Consider the following 22,089-nt stretch of genomic DNA (forward strand, 5'->3'; position numbering starts at 1 on the left):
TGAATACAGGATTAACATATGCACAGTTTAACATCATCTAAAGATTTTATGGGGTAGTTTTACGAGTACGATCAGGTAAAGAATGAGACTCTCAGATGAGAAATATACTGTGTCATCTTGGAACAAAAGCACATTATCATGTCGCCACTCAATTTCAATTTAAACACATCACTACCATTCCCAGTGCTAATTGCTTATTTTCCTGATAATGAGTAATGGCACTAATACATTAAGTGGAGCACAGTGTGAGACAATGGTGGCTTACCCCCCGACTGTGATACAATCTGTTATGCAGAGCAGAGCATATACTGTAGATGGCTTTAAACTACAATGCATTTCAGTGTAGGTGTGACCTGCTGTACTCTGCAGACACAAAAGCTTTTGGTGGTATAAAAGTTATATTTTACATTTTTTAAAAGGGGCAATATGTAAGAATTTTAGCTGAAAACCTTCAATAATTAACTACAACTATCAACAGGATGTAAATAAATAGCAGTGTTGACATACAGAAGTTAGCATGCTAACCAGCTAGCCCCAGCCCATCCCAGTCCAAAGCTCCTGTGCTAGCAGTGTAAACATTAACAGCCCCCTGGTCCCGAGCTTCAAGTCCAAACTGCTAGCTGCACGGCTAACTGAGCTAACGGCAGCTACAGTTGGCGGTCATTATCTTGAAATGCTGCCCCCTGTTTGTTTTGAGAATTAATTTGAAAGGTGGTCAATTCTTCCATAGTGCTCCTTTAAAAATAAGATACCAGCCTGAAAGAGCTGGTAAATAAACTCCTCTGTCATGTGAATACGTCATTTGATAGGATGTTCTTTTTTCTATTTTCTAACATTATCGTCTGCCTTACAGACTAGAACGACATTTGCAAAAAAGCCCCAATACTGAACATAAACTTGTGGACAGAGTAGGCAAATGTAATGTAACAGACACGTCATAGAAAGTGACTTGGAAGCAATCCTGCTACACTGGTGCACCATATGGGGTTGGAGGCTAATTAGCAGCATTTTTCAGCTACAGTATAAACAGACCTGGTATGCTTGTCTTCAAAGAAAGACAAGACTTTGAATCATCGGTGTCCAAATCACAGGTGCACTGGCAAATGAAGTATGAAAGTATTTACGTCAGCGAGTACAGTCAAAATAATGACAGCATAAGCCAAACACAGGAATAGCATCCACAAGTTTAAACCTACCAGAAGGATTTGCTACTTACTGGCAGTGCAATGAGTCACGATTTACTGTGCTCGCTAAAAATTTCATTTTCCCTTGAAAGACCTTTTCCCAGATGTACTAATAGTGTTCATGGTCTCATTTTGGGGAAACCACAACTCTGGGATGTTTTTCAAAAAGCATTTCTTAAATCAGAAAGCATTTGTCAGTTTTTTCCTGGTGCGGTGACTTCAATGTCAAGTGTGCATGTTTTTTTTAAAGGAGCACAGGCTGCTGTCTTAAAGGGGACATATGATGCTCATTTTCGGATTCATAATTTTATTTTGGGTTATTATTAGAAAAAGTTTACATGCTTTAATGTTCAAAAAACCCATCAGTTATCTTATACTGTCCAGTGACGCAGCTCTGTATTCCCCCTCTGTCTGAACTGCTCCGTTTTAGCTCCTGTCTCTTTAAGCCCCCCCTCCCGAATACCCAGTCTGCTCTGATTGGTCAGCTCACACACACCTGACCCAGCAACATTAACAATAAGAGAGCAGCTGTGCTAAATAATTTTTATGTGCCAAACTAGTCACTATTTTTTGACAATGTGTGACATGGTGACGGAGTGTGATGTCACAAAGTCACGGAATTGAAGGTGAGACTGACGAGGCATTTCAGGAGCAGTGTTTTCTGTGGGAGAGAGGAGTTTCTGAGGGTGCAGACTTTGAACTTTTCTAACTTTTAAGTTTACATGCACAAGAACATATATAAAACACTGAAGGAAGAGGGAAAAAACTCATTATAGGACTCCTTTAATTCTAAGCTGCTTTGTGTTTGAGGGAGATAACATGATGGTGTGTTTACAGTCGGTAGTGAGGTCAACAGAAGGGAGCTAGGAGGCTTGAGGGTGCTCCCACAGGGCTGTCATCTACATCCAAGAGGATGTCCCTCTCACTCAATCCCTCATCCGCACTTTGACACCAAACCGTTAAAAATCCTGACACACTTCTCCACCTTAACAGCTCTCTGCTGTCTAGAAGACATTGATGTTCAGGGAGGTCGATGACGGCTATGGCACAACACAGATCGGCACTTCAGAAAAGGTCTGAAGAATGCTACTGAACCACTTCATCTTTCCGCCTTGTCACTTGTGTCGGCCCACTGAGAACGTGACCCCTGGCCTTAGAGGGAGCTAAGCAGATGGTGTTGCCTAGTGTTGAAATACAGCTCTCTACACGGGAACTTCTGCTAGGGCAGATAATGACCTGTCCCAAAACACCTTGAAAAGATTGAGAGAGTGAGAGAAAGAGCTGTGGATGGAGGGTCATTAAGGTAAAGGGCACGACCAGGGAGAGATGAGATGTGAGATAAATCCTACAATAACAGTGACGGGCTAAAAAAACACAACATGAGTAAGCATGGTTTGGATCAATAGCTGTAAGCAGAGACTGAGAAAATGAGAAAGCAAAAGCCCAAAACAGCAGGGCGGTCATTGTGGTGCTGAGTACAACTGTAAGAGCCTGCTGTTCTGGGCAGCTCACAGTAAAGTGTAGGCTAACTCACCACAACCCAAACATTTCTGAGAAACATGGAAGGAGGGTCCAGCCGCAGAGACATCAGCAGCTGCTGTAGGGGAACTGGTCCAGGGTAAAGGACAAACAGCATGCTGACGTGAATCACAGCCACCAAGTATGAAGTGGGGAAAGAGCTGACTGATTCGAATATTTCAGCACTGGATAGAGCGTAGCGGTTAATGAGTGGAAATATTGTACTGCTCTTCTCTTTTTTTCAGAGTTACACCAGTAAGTTGTCCAGAAAACCAACCGCTCATTAGGTCTCTTCATCAGCTTTGCTTCAAAACGCAGGTGGGAAGTAATAAAGACCAAATACTCTGTTACTGTACTTAAGTGGATATTTCAATATCTTTACTTAAACTTTCAAAACTTCCACTTTCAAAACAGGCTTGTCACTTTAGTTTAAATGCCTCTAAGGGGAATTATTGATTATTTTTATTTTGCATACTAGACCAAAGAGTTGTATCAAGAGTTTATTCAAAGTGGGAGATACCTATGTTTCTAAACACATTGTAGAAAAAAACAAAGAATAATTAGTCTGTAATCAAGTAAAGGGAATTTTATTTTTAAAGCCAAATACCACAAATCACAAGTGGCTTTAAAGGCTGTACAGCATATGACATCCTCTAGCTTTAGACCCTGGATAAGGATGACAAAAAAATCCCAGAAAAACCCCTTTAACAGGGAAAAACAATCTGCAGTCTCAACAAGAAAATTCTGTAAATTAAAATTCTCCTCCCAGAATAAAAAAAAACTCTGATGGATGACCCAAAATGCTATTAGGTATAATACACGGCCCACTACCCCTCCGGTGCTGGCAGGCCCACAACCTGTCATCTTTAACAGGAAATGGCATGTTTAACTTCCTCCCCTCTGTGGCATACATGTAGAACAGAAAACATCCTCCTATACTACGAGAGTGATACAGTCCAAGGCGTGTTTGTTTCCCTTTGACTAACTATCATGGTGTAAAGACTACAAGTCAGTTTTACTTCGTGCTGATGAGGGAAACCAAATCATGTTACATTGCATAAGAACGTCAGTCTTCACTTGCTGATAGAGCAAGAAAAGGAGATCTTATGAGATTATGCACACATGGAGACAATTATCTAGAAGACAGACATACTGTACTGTAATGTGGGAAAGAATATTTTCAGACAAACAGTCTGGTTGTTTACTGTAAAACATGTGCACGCCTCTCTTCTTGGCTGCCTTCAGGGTGAATTCTTTGGTCAAAAACAGGGGCCAAAAGTGCACTCAGGAGGCCAACATGGTGGGAACAAGAGGTCAATCAACTTTCTGAAGGGAACCTGCTACCTCAGCACTTTATATCTATTTACTTTACTGATTCAGTCCGAAACATCAGGTACATGGTGCTGCTTTTTAAAGGAGACATATGCTCATTTTCAGGTTCAAAGTTTTATTTCCGGTTAGTACTAGAAAAGGTTCAGATGCTTAAGTGCTCAAAAAACACATCAGTTTTTCATTCTGTCCAGTGCAGCAGCGCTGTATTCCCCCTCTGTCTGAAACGCTTTGTTTTAGCTCCTGTCTCTTTAAGGCCCCCCTCCGGACACCCAGTCTCCTCTGATTGGTCAGCTCGCACATGCCTGAACATGCCCAGCACCACTGACAACAACAGAGCAGCTGTGCTAAATCAACTCTTAAGTGCCAAGCTAGCCACTATTTTTAAATATGTGTGATATGGTGACGCAGTGATGTCACAGAGGCACAGAATTAAATGTGAGACTACTGACGAGGCGTTTCAGGAGCAGTGTTTTCTGTGGGAGAGAGGAGCTTCTGTTGGAGCGGACTTTGACCTTTGTAATTTTTGAGATCTATATAACACTGAAAGAAAGGAAATAAACAAAAAAGCAGAACTGGTCTCTTTCAATATAGCTTATATTGTGTTTCATATCATAAATGTGATATGTTCACATTCAAAGAAAGACACATTTCTGCCCTTTACACAGAAAAGACAATAAAAATAAAGTTTGTTTTATTTTCTATTCTAATTTCATACAGGGCTGGATCTGCCTTAGAGGAATCAGGTTTGAAACGTTTACACCTGCAGCACAAAATGTGTCTTAAAAATGTTATATCTGACAGTACAGGACCCATAATGATATCAGTGATTCAGTCACAGCAAGACAAAATCCTTCAGTGTGAATTTATTTTATGCCGCTGGTGCCAAACAATCCTAATGAAGTGTTTATCTGTGGTCGATTGAATTACTTATTATCAGCCAGCTAATGTGATTAGCAACAAGCAAACAATGGCTGAGTGGCTTTAACTGGCGCCTTGTGTGAGGCATACTGTAATAATGCTTTATGTAAATCAGATATGAACCAGCAGTGGGAATTTGCTAAGCTCCAGCACACTGACACTGCAGGCTGACTGCTGTGGGAAAATAAATCCAAATTAATTTCTTAATTCAATAAGGCTTTGTTTGTGTTGTGACGCTGTCGCAGTGACCTCGAGGGAAGCAACCGAGTGCATTTTATTCACGTAGTAGTCTGTGCAAGGTCAACTGTGTTGCTTTTCTTGTCAAATATGTGGGTACGTGTGGCTGGTAGGTGAAAAGCAAGGATAGCAGCAACATCTCTGATAATACCTCGACATGACTAGACTGCAAATGGAGCAGAAAGATCCAGTTGTGTCCTTTTTTTATGTTACTTTAGTGAAGACTTGACTGGGATCTCTGGGTGCAGCATCCAACAAAGCAACTATTCAGCCACCGGGTTAGAAGTACACCATGTGATGCACTAAAAACATGGAAACAGGCGATATTTCAAAAGTTTTGCTGGCCTCCAGGGCACAAAATTATGACTAAGTGACTAAACACAACCTGATTTTCTTCCCACCAGAAGCAGCTGAGGAGAGGAGCTCTTCTAATTCCCCGTGGAAGAGCGAAACTCAAACTGAAAACATGGCCTGTTCGACTTTTCAACTCTTCCTGAACTTGGCAACAAACTCTCTGGAGGGCAGACACAGGGGATTGTCAAAATTAAATCACGTCAAAACAGCTTGGCTGCATCAGTGCCTGGCTAATCCACTGCACTGGATCAAAGTCAGGCAGGAAACTCTTCTGTCTGATGTGACGAGAGCTGAGGCTAAAGGAGAAAACATGACTGGAGAGAGCCCTGGAGACTTTAAAAGAGTGATAGGGGCCAACCTGATTGGTCAACACTCTGCCCCATTATTGCAGATTGATTATCCATGCATGCTCCAGAGCTGAAGACACAATGAGAGGGGAGAGGGGGGAAGAAAAGGAGCGAGGAGGTGGAGTGAGGGGGGAGTGGTAGCGCTCACCCCCCAAACTTTCTCCAATGGCTGAACAATGGGAAAGCGTAGAGAGAAAACATAGCAGACATGAGAAAGCACAAGGCCTGCACGCTAAATTAAAGGTTTTCCACAGATCTCCTGCCAAAAAAACACTCTCCACCTCAAAACTTCATCTTTCACACAGCTCACACGAGACACCTGGCAAACTAACTTTGACACCAATCGCCTCAGAGCACCAATCCATCTCCGCCCCCTTTTTTCCCCCTTTTCCCCCTCTCTACAAAATCACTCACAGCTCACAACAGCAAAGCACGGCACAAACATAAAAATCAACAACTCACCCAACCCTTTCCTCTCCTTCTCTCCTCTCTCTTCCTCTCCCACTCTCTCTTCCTCTCTCAATCACAGCTCCAGCTGGTGAGGCTGGACTGCTCCTGCTGCTGCTCCTGGCCACGCCCACTGCTCGGTCACATGACCGCCATCCCCGAGTGGCTGGGAAGGCATTCGGAGCAGCCACACCCCTCATTCAGAGAAACTGAATGGAGAACATTGTGGATGTAGCAGGCTATCTCAAACCACGTGTGATTAAAGTAAACCCGCTGGAGGAGAAGCTGTGTGTGTGTGTTTGTGTGTGTGTGTGTGGCAGTGTGTGTGAGAGTGTTAATGGGTTTATGGCAAAATACAGGAACATTTATTTTCATTATTATGTCAGTGTGTGTGTGTGAGGGGGTGAAAGTGTGTGTGCCTGTGTGTTCACACAAGACAAGAGGCAATATCCTTCTTATTTTCCTGTCCTTGTGTGTGTCCATCTGCTCTCTCCCTCCCACTGCTTTGTTTCACTTGGGAGGGTATTGGATTATGTGTGTGTGTGTGTGTGTGTGTGTGTGTGTGTGCGTGTGTGTGTGTGTGTGTGTTTGCTGAAAGCATTTGGTCATCTCCCTCTTTCAATCCTCCAGGGCTCTCTATATTTCTCTCAAACAAACACACACATAGAGAAAATCAAAGCTGTGGCTGACTCATGACTAAAGGAATGACTAAAAATAAAAACATTTCTATGTTAAGACACGAAAAAACTTATTTAAAGGTGTAGTTTCATGTTTTTGAAAATATGCTTTCTTGCTGAGAGTTAGTTAAGAAGATTGATACCTTACTCTTATCTATGTGCTAAATATGAAGCTTGAGCTAGAAGGTGATTAGCTTAGCTTAGCACAAAGACTGGGAGCAGGGGGAAACAGCTAGCCTGGTCCTATCCAAAGTTTGAAGGGGCTCTGTGGAACTTCTGTGTCTGTATCTCTACGCTAACGTTAGCTACTGTTGCTCTCTGTTTGCGGAGCGAAGAGGGGCGCTCTTTGAGGCGAGGCGCTGAAGAACGTGCATAAAGTCTCATCCTCTGGACTGTCGCAAGACATCCGACTGGAGTCCTTCACAAAGAAATCCACAGTCCAGCAGCATTAAACAACTTCAACAACTGGTCCACAGGCTTGTATCGGCAAATGAGAGAGACGGGGAGGGTCATGTTACAATCCGCTCGCATGTGGCCAATTTAAAAGAGATGAATACGTGTAAATTGATTTAAATTGTTACATAGAGCCCTTTTAATAAACTCTATACAAGCACCTAAAGCTCACAAATTAATGAGAATGTTGGTTTTCAAGGGGGATTAGTATGAGTTTGGATTTAATATCTGGAGAGGTTCAAGCTAGCTGCTTGTTAAACTAAGACCTGGATGACTAAGAACCTTCATCAACTTGTTAAACTAAGCTAACTGTCTCCATGCTGTAGCTACATACAAACATGAGAGTGGTATTAACTCCTTTACACAGCCTGTCCAAGGCGGGAATATTGTGCCTTTATTCTTCCTTGCTATTTTGTATAAAAGGTACAAAGGTGTAATATGAGCTGGTGAGGCGGCAGGACGGTACAGGTGAGTGACGTTTTGTTGTGTTATGTGTGCGACTCACAACCTGGAGATCTAAAAAGCAGCTTGCAGCAGGTAGCAGCAAGCTCAAAGAAAAAGAACAGCTACCTAAAACGTTGGGAAATTTGGGAGATAGCAAGAGGTCCAGGACCTCCTTGTCCTCTGAGCAGAGGACGAGATCAACCATAACAAGGAAGGTGAAAGATCTTTATTGTCAAGTTACCATTGTTTTGAAAGTGCTGCCTGAAGCGTATTGGACAAGTCACGCTAGCCAACACTGTTGCGCTACTTCTATTGATTGTGGAATGGCGGCATGCTATCCAAAATCACACACTGAGGCAGCATTATGCCATCGTTGTTTCGTTCAATGTAAAAACAAAACAAAAAACACAGCCGGGGTATAGAAGGGTCTTAGTTGCGGTGGTATTACATGGTTTTGTGTTAAAAAGGGCAAATCCTTTGAATTACTTCTAAAAATTCGAATTTGAAACAACATTTTTCCCAAAATGTCAAACAATTCCTTTAGAGAGAAGAGTTCCTGACTAAAACCCAAACATATAATAGCCTTGCGTTGTGCTTTCTCTTTTGTTATTTTGCCCAGGAGACCTGCCACCACTCAACTCACAGATATATGAAATAAGCTCAAGCACCAGCAACTTGAGTGGATCAAGCTGCACTGAAGTTAATATTGGCCGCAGAACAGATGAGAATGGTTCCAAAACCCAAATGTTCTCTGGAAATATGTCCTGCTCTGGTGCGCTTCCTGTTTCCCAGCTCACCCACAACAGAGAGATCTACTTCTATCACAGCCAACTCTGATTGCAAAACACTCATGTAGTCGCCAACGCGAAAAGTTTTCTAAGAATAGTTTTTATGATTAAAGAAATATTCTGGTTATAAAAGCGATTTGATTCAGACCGACTGGAAAGAGAGAGTGATTAATCTGTTCCTTTGTTGACGGGGCTAAACTTTTCTTTCCATCAGCGCGCAGACTGAAGGCCTGAGAGAGGTTTTCATAACATTCAGCAGAAAACGCTTCCTTCCTGTCAGAGATGGAGCTCACAGCCGACTGTGGTTTCACTGTGGCTGTGCGGAAGTATGAACGCATCTATCTGTGTGTTCATCAGGTAATCTGTGCTGCACACTATTGGCAGAGTCATTATTGTTATCAGTTTTTCATTTACAAATCTTACGGGTCTAATGTGCGCGGAATAACTTTGCATTTAGATTGATTTTACACAATTGACATGTAAAATAACCAGCTCTGTGAGACACGTTTTTTAATCATTTCTCTTGTGGACTGTGCGAACAGTAAAAGGCGTTCACAACTTCTAAGCTTCATAATTCAAATATTTTTTACAGGTTCGGGTCATCATCACTGATATGGATATTGATAGATTCACTGAAGACTAGCCGTAGACTTCTTTAGATCATGAGTTTAAATCTCCAGTGTGGAAACAGGACAAAAAGCAAATGTTTATGCTTCCCTTTGGGCAAAAATTCGGACACATTCCCGCTGTATATCTCTTTTCAGCAAAAGAAAACATTTTCCATATATCTCTCACTAAACAATAAACAATGTTGCCAGCGAAACCCATGACCCACCAGTGTCTGAAGTTGCCATTTCCTCTTGTGGGAACCAGAGATCAAAAGAGAGGTCTGTTGTATGTTAGGATTGGTATTTTATTAGTGGTACTGAGAGCCTGAAAATCAGCTTAGAGCAAAAAATTATGGCAAATAAATTAAATGAGAGTCAGTGATTTACTGGGCACGGCAGGGGACACGCAATATGTGCCTGCTGAACATTATACCTAGTCGCAACAGAACAGGCACTAATATTTAGCAGAAAACAGCCTTAAAAACCTGCTGTACCAGTGAGATATCCCACTGAAAAGTCCCTCCGTGTTTTAATTACGAAAGTCGGTGTAGTCAGATCTTTTTGCAGTGAGGTCATGTGCTTGCTGCTGATCTGAGAAGCTCAAATTAAGGCATCTTGGCTGTGTTTAATTATTTTCTTTCTTTTCAAACACTGGCCACATCAACGCAAACACTTGGTAGCATCAAATCACGCGGGCTGGAGAGGTAACCGAAGACTAACATGCGGTGATGACTGGCATGCCGTGGGAGCTCTGATTGGCCTCGCAGGTCAGGGCTGATTGCTGAAGGCCACCAAATCAGGGCAGAGCACATATGGAGCTGATTTACCGAGTCACCTCCATGACTCAGCGGGGCCGAGTGACTCAGTGACACAGCCTCCCCGAGAGCTAAAGGAAGGGCAGAAAGGAAGAAGAAGGATGGGGGGAGGGGGTCGGAGGAGGAGGAGGAGGAGGAGGCAGTCGTTGGAAGAGTAAGGAGCAAGGGGGACAAGAGGAAAGAGGAAGAACATCTGGCCTGGCGTGGATATCTACTGGGAAGATAGCTGTGTCTGTTGGAGACTTCCTGTTATGTTTTATTTTGCTGTGGTTGCTCTGCTCCCCTGTGGTGCAAATGGAGACAGCATGTGTGTGACGAGTGAGGACGGTTTATCTCAACACCCCGAAGAGGCCTCCAAGATTCAACATCCCCCCTCTGGCTGAAGTCACTGAACATACATTCACAGTACAGATGGATTCATCTGTGTGTATATCTTGAGCTACTTCACATGTTGACAGTAAAATACCCGACTCTAGACTCTAGTTTTCTTCCTCAGACCTCAGCTCAGACATTTTACCTCAAGGTTACAATAACTCAGGCTTGTGTTTGCTTTTTCATCAGCGCTTCACCGTTCTTACACAGTGAAAACTCTGCTGTTATTCTAATGAGGACCTCAAAGAAGATAAACTGGTCTGATTTTGTGGTCAGAGCGTTTGTTTATGGGGAAGTGTTTGCTTCACAGTGTCTTTTGGTCTGTTTTAAGCCAGCAAAGCTTTCCCAGCTGGACTTTAATACTGCAACAAGGACTAAGATGGATGAGAAAGAGAAAAAGTAGCCGTTACCGCTTTCAATTCCCGAAAAAGCATTGTTTCTTTAACGGTTTCCCACAAAATCAAAAATGTTCAGCCTTCTCTTGAACACACTGGTGTCCCACAATTGCCCGAAAAAACACTGTGAAAGTCCCCTCTTGATGCCCCTATGGCTTGAATATAATGGAACTAGATGGCCCTCGGTTTGTAGTGCTCAAAGCACCAAAACAATTCATTTTGCAAACCTAATAGCAACGTCTCTCTCCAGAAATCATGACCTGGTAACTCGAGACGGTCCACAGACCACCTTGCAGATGCCTGCATATACTCATGAAAGAGAGGCTTGTGAGCAATATATCTCAGCAGAGGAGTACACCATCAATGTTAATGATGATACAGTTGGTGAGCGTAGTTGGGTCGAAAGAAAACAGCTCCTTCATGAAACTGCTCACAACAAGGTCTGCAGATTATCTTGGATAACTGGGTCATGATTTGTGGAAAGAGACATCGCTGTTGAGTTTTTTAAAGTGTATTTTTTTAACGCTTTGAGCACCACAAGCCGAGTGCTATCCAGTTCCATCGTATTACTCCTTTAACTCAAGAGAACAAAACAAGGATTTTAAAAGGAAGTGCAGAAAAGCATCCAGTAAGCGGATTTGTTGCAATAAAACGATGAGGTTTGCAATAAAGCGAAAAGAAACAATGCAGAGAAAATGTTCAACCAGCGCTTTGGGATGTTTCTGTGCAGCTAAGAGAGGATACATCATGCCTCAGCCTGATTGGCCTTAATGGAAACCAGTTGTCCCTCTTGACTCTGCAGAATCTAAATCAGTCGAGCTCTCCCACAGACACAAAAGACAACCAAACAGATACTCACACTGGGTTTCCATGCCGTGGTTGTATATCTCACTGCAAACTGAAGTCATCTCTCCTGGCAGCCCTTTTCTGTCTTTTCCCACTCCCTCTTCCAGTAGATTTTCACAAGAAGAAAAAAAAGTGATAAAGCAAGACAGCCTCTGAAGTTTTGCCTATGTGGCAGCTGCTGCTGAATTCTTTAGTTAAACTAACTAACTACGCTTCCCGATGCACACACAGCCAACATGTACTCTCTATCTCTGATGTTCTGGCGTCAAAGCCTTCCCCAATGAACAATAAACACAGCGACTCCAAGGGATCGGCCTTCTGGGGAATCCCTGGCCCCTCGCTGCATATGTGGGGGCGAGGGACAGGGATGACTCAACTCTGAAAACGAAGGGAAGACGGAAGGAGCTCTGTGATTAAACTCTCTGTGCGGTCGCTGCATGTCTTACAGAAAACATCTAGCCCAGTTATGATGCTAATTATCTATAATAGAAACCTTACATGTGGAGAGACAGGGAATTAGATAGCGACACAGAGAGAATCTCTGCTTTCAGAGATCATGAGCAAACATCTTTTTGAACTGCCAGGGCCTGAGAACACACTGGAGATACCTCAGTCCTCAATATTACTCTCAAATATTACACTTTGCTTTGCCAGTGTGCAAAACAGAATAACTCAAGAAGCAACTTGTCCTTTCCCCCAGATCTTCAGTTCTAAGTATGCTTCCTGTATCTGCCTCATCTTCTACTGAGTGATGTCGATGTCTGCCGCCTGCTGTTTAGCATCACAAAGCACTTCACGCCGTCAAGGCTGGAGGTGAAAGTTCACCCAAAGCTCCTCCAGGCTCCATTGCCAAGGCTTTTCTCAACAGATGATGGAGTTCTGCGAAGAATCTAATTGCCCGTAAACCACAAAGCTGCAGTCAAATCCCCAAATTATCTCTGCAAACCTCAGTTATGGCATAAGATCCTGTCTCAGATCAGCTCTGTTATTGAGTGCTTTTGAATCCCGTGCCAATTATTGCAAAGTCAAGACATGAGTATCCTTAAAAATTCAATAAAAGCTGCATGTACATTCCCAGCTGAGGAACCAATCAGTCAGCCAAGCAGCACACCGACACAAGCCTCACTTGGCTAATCTAAAACATTAATCCGCGAGGTGAGAGCGGTGTATAAGAGGCAAAAGAAGATTAGTCTCAAAAAAAGGTATGTGTTACTTCCTCTCTGCTTTGATCTGTTACCCAGTGCTATGTTAAACAGAAAATACCAAGTAGTGTTTTTCGTTTTCAGTTTAGCGTTACACTGTGCCGCCTGTGTGCTGAGAGCTTCCCAACTGAAATAGAGGGTTTGCACAATTAAGTTTCACATCTACAGAGCTGACAGCCTGGAAACAGAGTAAATGGTACTGAAACTACTCTTCAGCATCACTATATCACAGCCCAGTGGAGCATGATGTTTTTGCAGTTACTCGGTAACACGTCCTGCTAGAGTGAAACAGTGATTTTAATGTCACTTCAAAATGGACGGTGGATTTTTAGCCTATATACTTAAATAATCTACAAAGTCAGGGGAACCTTGCTGGTGCTTTTTTTCAGCTTTGCAAGATCAAATCTGAATATCTCTATTGTCTTTACCATATGACAGAAAATCGTTACCTAATGGGGAACCCCACCGATTTCACACATCCGTGTCTGTCTACAGAACTTGGGGGGGTACATGTTTGACAAAAGTTGTTTCAAGCCTTTTGTGGCTCCAGAGGGAGCATTGGCTCCCGCTGGGGCTGAAGACTGGGGTGTGGTGTTAGAAAGACGTGAGCTCTGTAGCCCACTCCTCTGCTTAAGGCTAGCAGTTAGCAATCCCCTCCCTCCTCTCTACATTACCACATGAATACGCAGTCGTCATCGCCAGACGTAGCAGCAATCAGGAGGATCCTGCTCTCTGTGCATTCACAAGCAGACAGGACCTCTGTAAGGACCTCAGGTTCTCTGTCCTGATTGGATAAAGTGGGCAGGGTTACCAGAAAATGTATGGGGAGAAGAGACATGGATTACTGACCAAATACTTTCACAGTGATTACTGCTGGAAAATAGAGCTATTTAATATTATTATTATTATAATTAACAATGTTACAGGAGCGCAGTGCTAGAATAGTGGCGTACTCTTTTAAGCTAACAAAGGTGTAAGCAAAATAAAAGCCGCGTCTCAATTTAAGGCCTGGCCTTTCCTGGACCGTGAAGGCCGAACTAAGCGTTGTTAAATGAGTCGATCTGGTGTATGGGGATTTTCATATATATGACACCAGCTCCCCACAAGCTTACTCTTGCGTAACGAAGCGCCGCTCCTATCGCCTTGCAACCTTGACAGTATTGGGGTCCCTTGGCTTTTTTAATAATTAAATTGTTAGCTGTTTGACTGACCTGAAACCCCATACTTCAATCCAAAAGTGTGTTCCTCTGCTGTTTCGCTCTGGGTGTCCACCACCGTTGTCTTTTGGAAAAACTAATCCAACCTTCACCAGCCCACGGTGACTCTTGAGATATGGTGGGCTGACAGGGATGCAACAGATGGATCCTTCATGGGAAAAGGAGGGCCGCATTTGAAGCAGCCTTCGAAATGGAACAGCCTTGTCACGCTGCTGTGGCACATTCTGTCTTCAAATGCAGCGTCTGAAAGATGTAGCCCCGAAACTGACACACAGCTAAAGTATTTATTGCTAGAATCTGCACATGTTATGAAATTCATCTTTGTTGGATATTAGCATGGAGCATGGAGTAATAATCCTGTAACACATTTCTGATCTGCTGCAATGATGCATATGACCACAGATATTGGGAGAACACACTTATACCAATTTAAATGAGGACAGAACTGAGACTATATCACGGTGAGTCAACAAACCAGCTTTAACCTGATGTTAAATGTTCTAAAGCTGCGACATATTGTAATGCAGTACACACACATACAAGACTGCGCTGGTGTAACATAAGAGACAACACTGCACCCTCTTATTTTTCATTTCTCACACATGCTCACTTCAGACGGACACACACACCCTCGCACAAGAATCCCTCTGCCCACTCATCGGCTCATTTCAGCAGGTGGCAGGACAGTAGTGCAAATGGCCATCTGTCTGTCCACACACACCCACACACTCACACACTCACAAAACAATTATGTTTTTTCCAGTATGTCCTCCATTGGCCAACAAGTGGGCCCAACATCATTAGCTGAGAATGGGGAGAAAAAACTGACCTCATATGAACCTTCTCCATTAAATCCACTGAGTGTAAATATAAACAGTTTGCAGATGATCCATCGAGAGAGACAGACTGACCAAATTCATGTATTTGACAGTGTGAATATGCCAAAACTCCAGCGTCATCGCACACAAAATTCAATTCAAAGATAGCAATGCATAAACACACAGTATATGTTTAATTTGGTTTTTACCTGAGTGAACAATTTGTGCTGCAGGATTGTTAAATTAAGTCTAAATTAAGTATTTAATCCTTCAATTTTCCAAGTCAGCCATATTTGATTAAGGACGCTGAACAAAACACTTACTCACGCTCATGCTGGCATGGTGAGTTTTTTCCATTTCAAGGCCCCACATTACTCTGGTTTCATTTCTTCATTTCCACGGCCAAGATAAGGGACATGATTTTCCCATCAGTTTCTTGGACAAAGGAGCCGCGGCCGAGTCTCATATCTGGATAAACAGGAGGGAGGATTCACCCGGAGACGACCGGGTAAATGAAGATAACGTCGACTGAGACTAAACGTTATCTCCGTTCGCTTCATCAAGCTCTGATGGCCCATATCCTACTATTTGTCTTTTATCTTACGGTGATGAAAAAGGATGATAAAGGTGGTGTGTGGGTATGTGGGTGTGTGTGTGCGTGTTTGTGTGTGTGTATATCCAAAGTAAGGCTGTTGTCCTGTTTCCAGTGCCATGAGAGAAAGTGTGGTGTGTGTAATTGAACATGTATGTACAGTATGTGCTTTTGTAAAAATCGAAATGAATGTGTTGCCTTCACAGCCTGCAGGAGAAAGTGAATGAAGAGGGCTGAGTTTACTGTAGTTGTGGGATTTGGCACGATGAGCACAGAGGACAAAGGTCCTTCTGCAGTGGTGGGAAACTTCTTTAACCCTCGACTTCCCCCAGATGCTCAATGTAAACTTCAACTTCCGAAAGCCTTATCTGAGGAAGAGGGGGGCTGTGGTTGTGTGTTTGTGTGTGTGTTTGAGTCTATTTATCTGGGGCAGAAGGGCTGATCCTTTCCCATTTTCTCAGCTCCTCCCTCCTCCTCCTCCTCCTCCTCCTCCTCCTCCAGCGTAACATGTTCATAAAAGTAGAAAGGAAACCCTTTCATGTCTAATTCTTTTAGTGTCCACACACTTCAAAGAGCTGCAAGACATTGTTTTGAACGAGTGTCCATCCCGGTGATGTATTGGAGTGTTAAAATCTTTAATAACATATGAGCGGAAAAAGGCTGACATCTGTGTGTTGGATAGATTTCTGCAACAAATACACCAGCGTGATCTCAGCGTCTGACCCCGGAGTTATATGAATTTATAAAGCATGGTCAGAGTTTCCTTTGAAATGAAACTGCCTTTTAAAAGTAGAAAATACAGCTTTATTTCACCTGCAAGCCAAGTTCAGCGTCTGAGCAGATTTCACCTGTCCCACACTGCCTCCTGGTGGCTTGTTCAGGAAGCACACTAACAGTAAAAGTCATACTCAAGATAATTAGAAGTGACACTTGTCACTGTTATCACTGTGGGACATTTTTCAACTGAAGAGACAGACGTCTTTTAGACAGTCTGGAGGCTCTCAGACTTCAAGTGAGCAACACTGAACTCTATTTGGCAGCGAAAGTCAAAGACAGTCAGGGACAATGTGTGCCTCAATGTAAGAACATCACATTATGATCATCAAGACATTAGAGACATTAAAAAAAAGTCCTACTATCTTAACTTAAGTTCTTTTGCTATGACGAGCCATGAATTCTAGTTGTGAATGATCTCATGGATTACAATTTTATCAATTTGATCTCATCTACAACTCTTTATGGGGCAGCAGGACATAAATGAGGGGATGTGTTGGAGGGTTAGGCGTTACACAATTTCAGGGTAACTTTTAGGTAGGGTTTTCTGTTCAGGGTTAGCATCAGCTCTCCACCGATCAAATACTCAGATTTTTTAAATTACAAATGTACAAGTGAAGCTGAAACAGTAATATTTTAGGTTAACCGTGTAGCTAGCGGTCGTATAAGCTGACTCCACCCGGGCTGGGAGCTCGACACACAAGGGATTGTTGCTGTTTTTACTATTGCACCATCACCTCTTTAGGTACAATGTGTTACTTACTGTACTTTTAGTACATTTTTAAATGTTTTAAACTAGATTTCTTACATATTGCACTTTCAAATTGAAGACAAAAAGCAAGGCGGAGCGATATGGTTGACTATTACAGGCTAATCTTTGGGGTAAGATGACTGGCTAGATAGTGACAGGCAGGTCATAATGTTAAATTGTGATTTTTTATCCTGTTTTGTTAAATGAAATGCTTTTATTATGTAATAATTGTGACGAAAAGAAACATACTTGTACAGGGATTTAAGTTTCATGCCTGTTTGGATCTTTGTTGTTTGCTTTAAATTCATCTATAAATGTTACGAGTTAATGTCCTTCCTACTTTTTGACATCAGGTATCATGTTGGACACAAGTAGTATCCTCGCTTTTACATATCATCCCTTGGATTTGTTGTCTTCTGTATCCATAAAAATGATCAATTAATCAATCAACTAACTGTTCACATGTGTAAAACAACAGCTTCAATAACTAGTTTTTAGTTAGTAACAAGGCTTTATCATCAGAGTATTGTTCCACCAAAGGTGATAAGAGAGATCTGCCAGTTTCAGCTCAATGCTCTGAAAATGTAATATCCCTTGAAACATATGTGCTAATGTTTTTTTGTTGTTGCTGTCCTCTGATATTAATGATTGATGACATTTGATTGAATTGTTGAGGAGACGTTGTATGAGCCCTCTGGCTTCCAACCTCGCCAGCACATATCCACTGATCCTCAGTTGTTTTACCATTAATGCTTTAATCAAATGAACAAATGAAGACAGAACTTCAAACGTATTAAGACGTCCCAAATGGGATCGAGTTTTGCAGCCACATGTGCAACTTAGCAATGACGTGATTCTCGTTCAGCAACAGTTCACTATCACAATCACACAGGCAAAATCTCTCTCCCCTTTTCTTTTACCTCTCTCCCTTTTTTTTCTGAGTAATTAGCCGACAGGTCACACTGAGTAATGGTCTGGGATCAGTCCAGAGTAATTACGCTGGGAGAGGATTGACCTCGGATATGCCTTCGCCTGAGGGTCCCTGGATGTGTGTGCATGCTTGTGTAGGTGTGTCGATGACAGACAACAAAAGTAAGAGAAAAACATTTGAGATGGAGAAAGTGTGTTTGTGTGAGCCCTCTCCTGACCTATGGACAGGCAGAGACAAATCACCCACCGCCCTTCGCTGGCCCCTCCTCTCCTCTTTCAGAAGGTCAATCCAAATAAAAGACAAATGGCTTCACTTGCTCTTACTTCCATAATGACTACAGCTCAATTAGGGAAACAAATGAACTACAAGATAATCTGTTTATTTAGGCAACATAAGAACAAATTCCAGTTAAGCATGCAGAATCTGCTGGTTTGAATTAGGAGATCTCTTTTGTTCCTTAACATCACAACAGGAAGACAGAACACAATGGTACCACATGAAGTGATTCCTGCAGTAACACCCTTTAGACACACATGTCTTCCCCATAGCAGCAAACAGCAGTATTCATACTGTAGCCTTGATTTCCTGTCTAGTCTCTTCAGTGCTGTAAGATGGAAAGACAAATCAGTCTCTGCCGTCTCAGCATCTTTGTCCTCCTCGTAGCACAAGAAAACACAAAGGGAGTCGCTAATTGAGATTATCGGACGTGGCCCCAATGATAACCTCACAGTACATTCATTACAGTGATTAATTGAGAAAATAATCGGATACATTAACCAACTAGAATTGCACTGAGTACACATTCGTCTGTCAAGGCCCAACAGTCCCTTGTTGTACTCACTCATAGATAGCAGCCACCTAAATGCACCTAATTTTTCCATCATTCCCTGAAAAATTTATAAAAATGTTGAAAATTACCTCTTCGCATCTCGCAATGTAAAAAAAAAGTGTGAAAAATTCCTCAATCCTTCCATTTATCTGGCTCTCACCAAAAGTTAACAGCTTCTATTCTTGGCCGAGACCCATCCTCCATCCAATATTCATGGAAATCTGTTTATTAGTTTGTGTGTTATCCTGCACACAACTCAACCAATGAGTAAACCATGAATTAACAGTCCTTCAGTGACAAAGTTCATGTGAAGAACAAAACAAACCCGACTAATAAAGGATCTGCAGGTGAAGCAAAGTTTCTCAAATATGAAAGCTGCTCTGAAAGAGCGATAAGAAATGTGTTATTTCTGACCCCAGGCGGTCTTCGCTCTTCTGTCTCGAGATGTTAGATAGCGCTCCCTCTGCAGTGTTTGATGGATTGATGAACAGCAGGCCTGCCTGTCAAGATAAGGCTCCCTGTCTGGCTGAACACGGAGGAGCAGACCAGATACCAATCAGAAAGAGTCTGGTGTCTTTAGCCCGAAGTGAACCTGATGGTCAGGCCCTTTCTGTGTCATTTGCCTTCAATCTAACGTCACTTATCACGTCTATTTGAAGTTATAACATAAAGATTCAGCCGCTGCTTCTCCTAGCACTTAAAGCTATATCACTGTTAAACTGAGTGAGATATTACAATCTATTTTATGGCTTCACATTATACCAAATGGAAAATGGAAATATTACATATTTCTCTGCAATTGAATTGACAATTTTAGATATTTAGAGAGCTCGTGTTTGGCCTAAAATGTAAAGTTTCCAATGACGGATCAGACAAACCATCTATTAGACTAAAGTGGATACTCTACAGCTGCAACTAACAATTAGTTTCATTATTGATTAAACTGATGGTTATTTCCAGTGATCCTCCAACAACTCTTTCATCTGTGTATGTGTGTCCACAGCCTCTTCCATCTGACCTTTTGCATAAACACCCCAGTGTATCTCCCACTCTGTGATGATCAGATCAAAGTACGAAGGAAGCCGACTGACTCTGATCACATGACCCTGGAGAGAGGAAGTGCACTGCAGTGAGGTCACGCAGCGAAGGGAAACAATCATGCTGACAGAACACGGAAGGAAGCGCAGGATACTCTACGCGCTTTTGTGTGTGATGTCATTTCCTCCAGGAAAAACTGAATGGGCAGGAAAGCAGCTTATCTAATAGACTCCAAAAACACAGCTGACAGCCATTTGGAAAAACATTGAAATAATCTTTTAATATTTCATTTATTTACGTCACGGAATAAAATCTATTAAAATAACCTACCTTTGGACAAATCTGTGGCTGTGCTGTCAGGCTTGTTTTGTTCAGCTCTGTTGATAATGTGTTAGAACAGAGGCAGGGTGGGCCCACTCAGAGCCCCTGAGCCCTCCAGGCAGGTCACCCTTCATTTAGACCCCTATTAGGGCCTCTCTCTGTGGACAAATAAGTGGCTACCACCCTCATAACCTCAGAGAGAACCATGTAAAACCTTCAGCACTGACACAGACTAGAAATTTATAGCTGTATGAAGTAGAAACATTTTGGATACGGCACGACACACCGCAGCACAGACACACGGAGACAAAGGGACAGTGAATAAACTGTGGGAACTCTGACTACAGAACTTTTGCTAAATAAAGGCAAGTATTTTAGCTGACAGCAAATATGAAATCTGGAGTATATACAATAAAATAGCCTAAATCAACAGAAAAAGCACAGCCATCATTACATTTCATCAAGAGGTAATTGTGAAGTATTTGGCAGGGTGGTTAGTAGTGAGATGGGGACGCTGATTTATCCGATCCAGTCCAACACGGTTTCGCCCTTTCACCGTAGTACTGAGATGATGCAAGCTAGCAGCCATTTAATTTGTGCACGTGACTAGAGGCACACATACTGTTTACAACACAAAGGTCAGCTGCAGCTACACCTACAGCGACCTAAATAACTAATGTGAAAACAATCTGACAATGTGCTTCTCTTAGCTCCTCTCTGCTTTAGAGATGCTTTATATCAAGTTTCAGCTCATTGTTGCTGTCTATTCTGCAACTTTATACATTAGCTATTATCTGTATTACTTTTAATGCTTTGAAAAAATGAGATTATACTTCTACTTCCACTCACATTTACATAAATGTAGTCAGGTAGTTGTGACATCTTGAGTACAGGTTTGTCCCACATGCTTAGCTTTACCACACCAACCCTCAATGTGAAAAATTAACACACACATTGTACATTTAATATGTCATACTACGTATTCAAAATAAAAAATCACATAAAATCTATCCTTCTCTGTTGCATACAGTTTTACTTCATCTGTGGTACTGATTACTATTTAACTACCATACTACTGTTCTGCTGCTGCCACGGTTAGGCTTCCCTCACATAACAAAAACCACGCCGGCTCCAGTGCTGTATTATGAACAGACGTGGATTACCACAAATACAGACGTTCAGTCTGCTGTTTCTACCGACCGACAGGCCTCCAAGGACATGGTTACTTATATTACCGACAACAGACAAGCAGACATCGGGCTAATCAAACGAGCTGCTCCTGTTACTGACTTTCTTCCTAGTGAGAAATCTGATACTTGTGTTAGTCTGTTAGGAGAGAAGAAGGAGCATGGAGATATGAAGTCAGAAGAAAAAAGACCAAATTAAACTGAGTCCTGATGAAATGTAATCTGGAAAATGTGGCGGTTTTTTTTGGTTTGAATGCAAACTAACTTACAGCCACAAGTGAAAAGTTGTCCTGACCTCCTCACATAAGAAAATGTCATTTGATTCTATTTGAGTTTAAGATAGCCTATTACACTCACTTCAATCTCTTTTTCCACAGATGAAACGGTCACACTAAACCGGTGTGTCTGCGCTCAAGCAATCACACAGGCTGGTGAACTTAATTGCAGCACCAAAGCACTGCTAAACTAATACAGTCAACAAGCCACCAACCTCATAATGAGATACAACGGATGTGATGGATGAACTCACAGAAAGGAGTCAAAGCACATTAACAAATTGAGCGTGTGTCAGCTAAGCATAAGCTAATCCGTTATCATCAACAACCAATACAAGAAAGCACTTCTAAATAGCACCCACACCCGAGCTACACTATAGGAATACATGGCACAAACAAGAGCTAACTATCCGTGCACA

General features: G+C 42.3%; 1 protein-coding gene across 5 annotated transcripts in view; it reads right to left on the bottom strand.

Annotated features, from left to right (window-relative positions):
- The window catches only part of septin9b (septin 9b), a 79,194-nt gene that overhangs the window by 23,142 nt on the left and 33,963 nt on the right, over positions 1–22,089 (bottom strand). The window contains exon 1 of one of the 5 annotated variants that reach the window (XM_084345536.1): positions 11,749–11,776. The exons of 3 other annotated variants lie outside the window; for them this stretch is intronic. In XM_084345536.1, the coding sequence (XP_084201662.1) occupies positions 11,749–11,761 (13 nt within the window). In that variant the 5' untranslated portion in view covers positions 11,762–11,776. Of the gene's footprint in view, positions 1–6,352; positions 6,460–11,748; positions 11,777–22,089 lie in introns of those variants that run through there. One more of the 5 variants, XM_084345537.1, reaches the window with a different exon arrangement.

The sequence above is a fragment of the Pagrus pagrus genome (genome assembly GCF_965226575.1).
Source record: "Pagrus pagrus genome assembly, chromosome: 2".
Lineage (NCBI taxonomy): Eukaryota > Metazoa > Chordata > Actinopteri > Spariformes > Sparidae > Pagrus > Pagrus pagrus.